The sequence below is a fragment of the Lithobates pipiens genome, unplaced genomic scaffold (assembly GCF_037356315.1).
Source record: "Lithobates pipiens isolate NorthernLeopardFrog02 unplaced genomic scaffold, aLitPip1_a1.2 Scaffold_23, whole genome shotgun sequence".
Classification (NCBI taxonomy): domain Eukaryota; kingdom Metazoa; phylum Chordata; class Amphibia; order Anura; family Ranidae; genus Lithobates; species Lithobates pipiens.
In genome coordinates this window covers 248688116-248699012 of record NW_027507785.1, presented here as the reverse complement: position 1 = coordinate 248699012, position 10897 = coordinate 248688116, and the positions used below count along the sequence as shown (strand labels likewise).

The following is a 10897-nucleotide window of genomic DNA, read 5'->3' as shown; positions in this document are numbered from 1 at the left end:
GGGGATGAAATGAGGTTGGCCTTAGTTGAATTTTTTCAAATTAATAATAACTCAACATCACCTCAGGTAGTATGGGACACCATGAAGGCATTTTTGAGAGGATTATTGGTTAAGGCCATAAGCGTCTACAAAAAAGCATGTAGAGAACGGGAATCGCTGTTAGCAGCAGAGGCGCAGCAGAAAGAAGTTCAGTATATTCAGAGTCCTACTACCTCTAATCGTAGGGTGTGGAAGGATGCACAATTATTATATAAACAAACTTCTATGAAAAAGGCTGCGCGGTCTGACTTTTTGTCTAGATGTCGCAGATTTGAAGAAGGGGAAAAATCAGGCAGAATGCTATCAGTAATAGCTAAATCCCAAGAAGATAGTAAAATTATTTCTGCTATTCGTACAGTGGAGGGAGATATTACTTATGACCAGAAGGAAATAATGCGATCCTTTGTTCATTTTTATAGTAATTTATATCAAAATAAAGTTAATTGTTCCGAGACAAGACTTAGAGAGTTTTTAGAACCTTTAAAACTCCCCTCTCTTTCTGAAAATGATAAACAAGAACTGGGTGCTCCTCTGACATTGGAGGAATTGATTAAGGCAGTGGAAGAAAGTCCAAATGATAAAGCCCCGGGTATTGATGGGTTACCCTCAGAAGTATATAAACAATATGGTGAGGTTTTGCTTCCAGAATTATTGAAGGTCCTTAACCAGGCTTTGGAATCATTCAGGCTTCCTGAATCTATGAGGGATGCTTGTATTATTGTATTAGCAAAGCCGGGAAAGGACCCTTTGGCTCCGGAATCCTACCGCCCGATATCATTGTTGAACTCGGACGCTAAGATTTTAGCCAGGGTCCTGGCTAAAAGACTAAGTAGACATATGCAGGGATTGATTCATCGTGACCAATGTGGCTTTATCCCAACAAGGTCTACAGCTATTAATATAAGGAGGCTTTATTTGAATATGCAAATACCAACTGATAATATTGGGACAAGAGCGATTTTGTCACTCGACGCTGCGAAAGCTTTCGACAGTGTCGAGTGGACATATCTGTGGGAGGTGTTGGGTTTGTTTGGCCTGGGGGACAAGTTTATAAGGTGGATCAGGATGCTGTATGCCACTCCGAGGGCATGTATGCAAATAAATGGCACGGTTTCAGAATTTTTCCCATTATACAGAGGAACAAGACAGGGGTGTCCCCTGTCTCCTTTACTATTCGCACTGGCCCTTGAACCACTGGCCAAGGTCGTTCGACAGGCAGAATCTATTTGCGGATTTATTAGAGGAACGAGGATTGAAAAAATCTCCTTGTATGCTGATGATGCATTACTGTTTCTTGGGGATACAGAAGGTTCTTTAAGCTCCTTAATGTCACTAATAAAACAATTTGGATCGTTTTCTGGTTACATTATTAATTGGGATAAATCCATACTACTTCCCTTAGACAATCCTAGTCTGTCCAGGTTAAAAGAGGCCCCTCAAGTTAAAATAGTGTCATCATTTAAATACTTGGGAATAATTATAAACTCTAGAATAGAAAACTATTTAATGGATAACTTGTCACCTATTCTTAACAAATTTCAACTTAAGAGCATGGCGTGGACCAAATTGCCATTATCGGTGGTAGGCCGTGCAAATCTCATAAAAATGATCTGGACCCCTCAATTGTTATATATACTCCATAATTCACCGATATGGATAACTTTAAAATGGTTCAAAAAAACAGAATCAATATTTCGTAGGCTATTGTGGAAAGGAAAAACCCCGAGAATTAAGTTATCAATTCTCCAGAGGGCAAGGGATTGGGGTGGATTAGCGGTACCACAGCCAAGACTCTACTTCATAGCCTCCCAGCTTCAGCATTTTGCAGGCTGGGGGGAAAGTAATTGGGAAGACCCCATACAGGTTTTACTGTTAAATAACAGTTTTCGATATAATCTTGTGGCTCAGTTGGAATCCGGAGCCCTGGGTAACACCGGTAGGGGTCTAACAACGACACTTATGAATAGAGTCTGGAAGGAAATGAGGAGTATAATGAAATTTGAAGGAGTCTCAAAATACTCCCCGCTTTGGGGGAATAAGCAATACAAAGAACTATATAAATTGGAGGGATTCGAAAGCTGGCACTCTAAGGGGCTTCAATATATAGAACAGATGTTTACACATAACGTTCTGCGCTCCTTTCAGGACCTGCAAGAATCCTTTCAACTGCCTTCTAGTCACTTCTATAAATATTTACAATTACGGCATGCGATTCAAACTCAGTTTAGAAGGGAAAAGATAGTGATAAAACCTACCCCACTTATAACATCATTAGCAAGGGGGGAGGAAAAAAAGGGCTTGATCTCGTCTTTATATGGTCAATTGATGAGACTATATCAGGATAAAGTTGTCAGCCCGGGTAGAACAGGCTGGGAGAGAGACATAGGGGACATCTCAGATGAAAACTGGCAAATTATTTTGAGAAGGGTACCCCTAGTATCATTATCACCGGCTCATTGCCTGACGCAACTATTTATAATATATAGGGTATATAGAACACCAGTTAAATTATTTAGGTGGGGCAGACGCGATTCTCCAGAGTGTCCTAGATGTCAAAAGTCTCCAGCGGATTTAATACACATGATGTGGAATTGTCCAAAAGTGGCTAGATATTGGCAAGAGGTGGTTAATACAATCAATGCTACATGTAATACGCATATCGACAGGACCCCTATGACATGTCTACTGGGATATTTGGACGAGGAAGGTTTCTTTCCCAGGGAGGTGATGATATTAGTTACCAGACTATTGTTTATTGCACGCAAGTTAATTGCTCTAAGGTGGATATCTTCGAATGCACCTTTACTTGAGGACTGGCGTCTTCAGGTAAATGAAAACATCTTGAAAGAACAACAAATTGGTTGCAATAGGGGAGAATCCAATAACTGGATTAAAATATGGAAACGATGGATATCGGATCCACGGGTAGCTCCACCCTCATTGGTAATGGGGGAGTCTGTATTGAGTGGTTAGTATAGTTTTTCTTTTTCTGTTTGAGTGGGACAGTAAAAGCAGTATTCAAAGGAAGATGTGGGTATAAACATTCTCCTCCTTTGTCAGCTTGTGATATATAACTCACTATGGAAACTACGCTATGGATTTTTCGCCCGGAGAGTGCGTGTGTTTTTTATATTTTTTTATTTATTTTTTTTTATTTTTATTTATTTATTTATTTATTTTTTTGTGTTTATGTCTGTGTGTATGTTTGTAAATACTTGTGTCTAAAGGATGGTTAGGTAGTATATATGATAGTGGCAAGTAAGAATAAGAGAAAAATATAAAAAGTTGTTTTGCACGGATCAATTGAAATAAATAGGAAAACGAGAATATGATGTATTAGCGGTATAAGGAAACAAAACTGTAAAATATAAAACTGATATTGTAACTTGGTCTGTTATAACTTGTAATATGTCAAATAAAGAAATAAACAATAAAAAAAAAACTAGTGCAGAATTTGGTGCAGCTGCTGATTTGACATGCCAAACCGCATCAATTGCCGGAAATGGCACTGTAGACATCTATGCAGGAACCCACACAGATATCTTTGAAATCGCCCCCAAAGTCAAACTGACATGTGAGTATGAAATAGTGCGAATTCAGCTGAACTATTTCAATCCTGCAGCAGTGTGAACCTTGGCTAAAACCTGGAAGCTGATTGGCTACCATGCATAGCTGCACCAGATTTTGCACTCTCCAGTTCTAGTAAATCAACCCCATTGTACGGATATAGATATATATTATACACCACCGATCAGCCATAATTTGACCAGTGGCTACCATTGATTTTCTTGTAATGTCATCTGAAAGTCGTTGGGATATATTAGGTAGCCAGTGAACATGTTCCTGATATGTTGAAAGTAGAAAAAATGGACAGAAGTAAGCATTTAAGTAGCGATGCACCAAAATTATTGGCCGGTAATGGGGGTTTCAGCATTGTGGCGATAATGGCTGCCGAAACTGCCTGCTATTTTACCATGTTTGTGGTGGGGGTGTTTTTTTTTTTTTTTCATGGGCCACATGACTCAAAAAATGAATCAGACGTAACTCTGGCAGTGTGTGTACTGCGCTCTTGCAGTTTTTACGGCATTCCAATGGGGAGGTGTGGTTTGCTAAATCTGCACCAAAATCGCAGCAGGCAGGATTTTTAACACCGATTCAAAAGGTGCCAATAATGCCCAACAATAAATTCATATTTAAATTCATGATATTAAAACATCAAAAATAATACAATTATGTTATTTATAAAAAAAAAATATATAAAAACTGCAGCTCTTGTGGGATGTTCCTGGTCTGCAGTGGTCAGGACTGACCGAAAGTGGTCCAAGGAAGGAAAACTGGCAAACAGGGTCATGGGCAGCCAAGCCTCATTGATGCACATGCGGAGTGAAGGCTAGCCCATGTTTGATTCAATAGTAGATTTACTGTAACTCAAAGCTTCACGCTTTGTAGTGTATGGGGCCTCGTAGCTGCAGACCGGTCAGGATGCCCATGCTGACCTGTAGCCACAGTCAAAAGCATATACATAGGGCATGTGGGCATCAGGCGTGGACCAAGGAGCAATGGAAAAGGTGGCCTGCTCTGAATTGCGCTTTCTTCTACATCGTGTGTATGTGTACGCGCACATCACTTACCTGGGGAAGAGCTGACACAAGGATGCAGTATAGGAAGAGGGCTATCTGCTGGAGGTAGTGTGGTGCTCTGGGCAATGTTCTGCTGGAAAACCTTGAGTCCTGCCATTTGAGTGGATGTTACTTGACACCTACCTAAACATTATGTGGTAACCAAGTACACCCCTTCATGGAAATGGTAATCCTTGATAGTGGCCTCTTTCAGCGGGATAATGCACCCACTACAAAAAATGGTTCAAGAATGGTTTGAAGAACACAATGGGTTTGAGGTGTTGACTTGGCCGCAGTTCTGCAGATCTCTATCCAATTGAGCAACTGAGATGTGCAGGAATAACAAGTCCGATCCATGGAGTCCCCACCTCACAACTTACAGGAGTTAAAGGGGTTGTAAACCCTTGTGTTTTTTATTTTTTTTAATAACGAACATGTCATACTTGCCTCCACTGTTCAGTTTAAGCACCGAGTGGCCCCATTTGTCCTCTTCTGGGAGGATGGTAGCTCATCCCCGCATTGGGTGTCCACATTGAAGTGTTCTCCTTGGTGGGCACGCTCCTGAGTCCTGCTGCTGCGTGTATTCGCACAGAAAGCAGGACGCGCCCACGTCATTGGATTTGAATGACAGCAGTGGGAACCAATGGCTGTGCTGTTGTCAATCTATCCAATCGAGCTGAGACAACGGGCAGAGAGGTAGAGCGTGTCTCCGCCGTGGGAACAAATCGGCTCAGATGAGTAAAACAGGGGGCTGCTCAGTGTCAATTTTTTTTCACCTTCATACATAGGTGCATTAAGGTGAAAAAACACAAGGGTTTACAACCCCTTTTAAAGGATGGCTTGGTACCAGATACTACAGCGTACCTTCAGAGGTCTAGGAGTCCATGCGGGTCAGGGTTGTTTTGATGGCAAAAGGGGGACCTCCTCAATATTAGGTGGGTGGTCATAAAGTTATGGCTGATTGGTGGGTCTATGGAGTATACAGTTAGTGTGCACACACACATTGCGAGCTCGCTGGACAGGTAAAAAAAAACAAAAAACATTGCTGCCGGGAACGCCACTTTAAGCCAAAGGCCTGATGCATTCGTAAACCTGTAATCAGGTCTTTTGCTCTGTGCCCAATCATTGCTATTGTGTTCTGAATATAATATATTGTCATCTTTTGTTTGTCACAGGACTGGGTCCAAAAGTGAGGCGGAGGGTGTACCAGACTCGATGAATTTCCTTCGACATGTCGGAGAAGCCAGGCCAGAGCACAAAATCAAAGGATGGGAAAAAGTATGCAACTCTCAGCCTGTTTAATACTTATAAGGGAAAGTCACTAGAAACACAGAAAACTGCTGGTAAGTAGAATCGCAATTCAATGTAGTATCTGGTCTCAATTGTTTGCATTTGACATTCGTCATCTGTGTGGCACTTTGTTTATGGCAAATTAAAAACCTTCAGAAACCAAACACCTAAATTGTAACTAAAGGGAATACCTTTTTTTTTTTTTTTTTTTTTTTTTTTATTTATTTATTTATTTATTTATTTATTTTTTTCCTCCCTTTATGGGCAGTTCTGATGGGCGGCTTTGTTGTGCACTGGTGGTCACTGATGAGGCGGTGGTGGCTCTGTGTGAGGGGCCGATGTCTGACAGTAACCGATGATGGGTTTTTTTTTTTTTTTTTTTTTTTCTTCTCTCGCTGTCAAGCGTGACAAGAGAAAATCGCTGATTACTGGCTCGCGTTGAATCACATGATCAGCTGTTGTTGGCTAAGGTAAAGGGTCTGGATCGGCCCCTTACTCCGATCTGTGATCAGTCGAATCTTTGACTTGCTAATCGGAGTGCACCCTGCAGGCTGCTTCAGCACGAGAGGTCTTATATGGATGCCAATTTAGGCCCATGCTGCAGCCGTCTTTTGGCTATAGGGCAAGGAGGGGTTAAAGCTATAGTAAAGTCCGCTTGTTTATACCTATAAGGAGGCTTACCTCTAGGTACAGAATATCTTCTAAATGTCCATCGTTAAGGAGATGTTTACTGTAGTAGCAGTCAGTGACGTCGTCGGTGTGTGCGCACTGCACTTTCATTTCTTGGTATGCCATCCATTGAGAGAGCTGTGACTCCTGGGTAGCTCAGCCATTCAAATGGCCATAGCCCAGAAAAAAGACCGGGTGAAGGTGGAAAGCCCTCTCAGTGGTGACAGCTTTGCCACTGGAGCACTTTGCATGTTATGCTCCTAACGTGCAAAGGGGTAGGTGTTTTTTTTAAATGTAAAAAAAAAAAAAAAAAAAAAAAAAAAAAAAAAAAAAAATTTCCAGTTTGTTACCAACTTCAACTGGGACACAATTGTAAAGCTTGCGTGGCCTTCCCACATCTCATGCATTCAGTGTGGAAGTCCTTGATCATGAATGTAGACATTGCACACAAGTCTAAAAATGCTTTTACATTTTACTTCAATTATTTGAATGTGGTTATATCTTACTGCGATGCGACCTTTATATCTGGAACTGCGTGTGAATCGTAAAGGAACACTGTTCGGTTCTGTGCAGTGTGATATCAGCCCTATTCACTTTGGGCTGAAATTGTTCTGCACCAAAAGTAATGCATGCACTATTTTAAATCCATGGCAGCCGCATCACATGCAGGCAAACGCACTGTGTTTGTGATGTCGTTGGCTTTCCACCCACCCCCCCCCCCCCCACAGCAGATCACAAGGGCAGCTCAATTGGAATTTGCTGCGTGAAGCCGCATGGTAACACTGCTTTCCTGCACTGCATTGTATTATGAATGGGCCCTAACTTGTAAAATTCTGAACGTTGTGTAGTTTTCTTGTAACCTCAATGCTCACATTTCGAGTGAACAAAGTGAAATCGTCTTTCACATAATTTATGCCTTACTTTCTTAAAGTTGCTGCTCGCCATGGACTCCAAAGTTTGGGAAAAGTTGCGGTTTCTCGGCGCATGCCTCCACCTGCAAATTTGCCTAGTCTTAAAGCAGAAAATAAAGGAAACGATCCCAATGTGAACATTGTGCCCAAAGATGGAACAGGCTGGGCATCAAAACAAGAGCAAAATGAAGAGGAAAAGTGAGTATCTAATAAAACTGCATAACAATTGTGCAATATGTATTGTCTAGGGTCATTATTTTGTGCTAACTCTAAACTGATGTTTAAAGTTTCCTAAGTTTTCCTTTTTTTTTTTTTTTTTTTATGTGTAAGTTGCTTAAAAAAATGGATTGTATTGCAAAGGGCGGTTACCTCTAGTTTATTATCTCCAAGCTCTGGCAGGCTTCTAATAAAAGCAATACACAAACTATAATGCCGCGTGAACACGGTCGGATTTGCCGACGGAAAATGTTCAATGGGAGCTTTTTGAGAAATTCCAACTGTGTGTAGGATCCATCGAACCTTCTCCATCGGAATTTCCGACACACAAAATTTGAGATCTGGATCTCAAATTTTCCCACAACAAAATCTGTTGTCGGACATTTCGATCGTGTGTACACAATTCTGATGCACAAAGTTCTGAATCAAGCAGAAGAGCCACACTGGCTATTGAACTTCAATTTTCTCATCTCGTCTTATGTGACGGTGTTCTTAATGTTCGGAATTTCCGACAGCATTGTGTGACCGTGGTGTATGCAAGACAAGTTTTGAGCCGACATCCGTCAGAAAATCCCATGGATTTTGTTGTCGGAATGTGCGATTGTACGTACGCGCCCTAAATGCGAGTAGATGAGGATCCTGGGAAATCGGGCAGAGGCCAGTAACCATAGTTGACCATTTTTATAGCTTTTTGCACTTTTTTGATAAATCAAAGAGTAGTTGGCCATTTGGCAAGTAACTATTTTATGTGATTGTTCTACCCAATATACTGTCTGAACTTTGCTTTACGTGTGTGTGTGTGTGTGTGTGTGTTTTTTTTTATTTTTTTATTTTTTATTTTTTAACTTATTTTCTTATCCTTTATTTTTTAGAACACCAGAAGTGCCCCCACCACCACCACCTCCAAAGCCAGTAGTTCCCCCTACGCCGGAGGTTCCTACTGTTGCCAAATCATGGGCCACTTCCAAGCCGGGTGGGCCCAATGAGGGTAAGAGTTCTAAAGCAGCTATATTTGTGTCTAAAAGCCTAGGTTCACACTACTGTGATGCACTGCGAATTTCAGCTGGTGTATTTTTTTGTATTTTATTTTTTTTATTTTTTTTGTGCTGTGTGAGGTGTGAATTTGCCTTGCGTTTTGCCGTGGACAGGTGCAAATTTCAGGAGGCAGATGGTGAACAATTCGCAGATGTGAACTGTGTGCTGTGAGTTTACTGCAAGTTCATTTGATGCCTATGAAGATAAAATTCACACTACACCATAGGTGTTTGCATCACACCTGCAGTCAACACGCACAGGACCCTTTTTTTTTTTTTTTTTTTTTTTCTCGTACCAAATTTGCAACGCATAGATGTGAACCAAAGCCATGGAATACTATGCTTTTTACATGACATGCAAATCTGTGTGTTCCTAAATGCATCAAATCCGCTGTAAACTGAAAAGAATGAGAGCGAGGAAAGCTTGAAGGAGAACCTGGTCATTGGTCATCTGCACTCCTCCAATCAGTGATCTCTGCTGCTAGCACAGGAATTTGTGCTGACTTTTTTTTAATTTATTTTTTTCATATTGCTACATAATTGTATACACTTTTTTTATTTTTTATTTTTATTTTTTTTAATGTTCTATGAAATGGAGATGTACTACTTGTAGAGGATATGTATTTGACTCTAAGAGCAAGATTACATATCTCACACACACACGGGTGATTTTATATAAAAAAAAAATATATTGCAGAACTATTTACCCTGCGAAACTGTATTTACGTATGTTCTGTGCGAATGGGGAAAAATCAGATGATTGCTATTTTCTCTCCAGGTTTCATGTTCCTTCATTGAATCAGGAAAAATGTAACCATATGGCCACTAGATGAAGATGCTTATTATAGGATATATACCGATTTACTATGGTCAACAGCTTAATTTAGTGTCTTTGGCCTCTGGTATGCATGATGTGGAAGATGCCAAAGATTTTGGCTTATTACAAGTGCCAGTGAAGGGGACCCTTTTGGTTAAAGTAAACTTTACCTTTGTCTATATAGGGTGAAGAGGTTCCAGTTTTTTTTTTTAAAATGTAGAAGCCATCAGTCAAATTGCATTTAAAGCGGAGGTCCACCCTAAAATGGACCTCCGCTCATCGGAATCCCCCCCGCCCTCCGGCGCCACAATTGGCACCTTTCAGGGGGGAGGGGGTGCAGTTACCTGGATAATCCAGGTAACTGCACCCACTTCCGGGATAGCTGTCTGCGGAAAGGGGCGTAGATTACGCCCATTTCCGCAACCGCCCGCCCCTTTGCGCAAGTGCCCCGCTGCCTGCTGGGAAACACACAGTTCCCAGAGGCAGCGGGGACCGTCCGGATTGCGCCGCGCGGCTCGCGCATGCGCAGTAGGGAACCGGGAAATGAAGCCGAAAGGCTCCATTTCCTGATTCCCATACCCAAGATGGCGGCGGCAGGACCCGACAGACGACCTAGCGATCGGCTTCGGGTGCGACATCGCGGGCGCGCTGGACAGGTAAGTGTCACTATTTTAAAAGTCAGCAGCTGCAGTATTTGTAGCTGCTGGCTTTTTAAAAAAAAAAAACGCGGAGTCCCGGTGGACTCCCGCTTTAAATCTCTTCCATATTTTTTATTTTTTTTTCTTGTAACCTAGGCAAAAATAGAAAAATTGTACTATCGTGTTCTATGTTTGCATCATATGCTGTTGATATGTGTTTATATGAATTTCTCTTTTTAAATCTGCTTGCATGTAGAATGTTTAATGGCTGCTTGTTTCTTTTCAGGTGTTCAGGTGAACCGCTATTTTCAGCAAGAATTCCCAAGTCTGCAGGCAGCTGGGGAACAGGAAAAGACAAAAGAGAAAGATGCAGCTGATGATAATTATGGACCTGGACCGAGTTTGCGCCCACAAAGTAATTTTTAGACCTCATGCACACTGGATGTTAAAATAAGGTTATAAAAATGCCAGTAGCTTTGCAGTGAGTTTTTCAACGTTTTTGCGATAGCTGTTTTTAGCTTAATTTTTTCCAAATTTTTTTTTTTTATTAATGGATCAAAAACGTGAAACGCTGCTGGTGAGCTACGGTTTTGAGCATTTATCTGCATTTTTTTGATGGGGGTTTTTTTATTTTTTAAGCCAGAAAACATCCCAGCCAAAAACT

The 10897-nt window shown here is 41.2% G+C and overlaps 1 protein-coding gene across 2 annotated transcripts in view; it reads left to right on the top strand.

The window, feature by feature from the left end:
- The window catches only part of PRRC2C (proline rich coiled-coil 2C), a 120845-nt gene that overhangs the window by 26074 nt on the left and 83874 nt on the right, over positions 1-10897 (top strand). For both annotated transcript variants that reach the window (XM_077453008.1, XM_077453007.1), the window contains exons 2-5: positions 5834-6001; positions 7549-7726; positions 8617-8732; positions 10520-10648. In XM_077453008.1, coding sequence (XP_077309134.1) covers positions 5890-6001; positions 7549-7726; positions 8617-8732; positions 10520-10648 — 535 coding nt within the window. In that variant the 5' untranslated portion in view covers positions 5834-5889. The remainder of the gene's footprint in view (positions 1-5833; positions 6002-7548; positions 7727-8616; positions 8733-10519; positions 10649-10897) is intronic.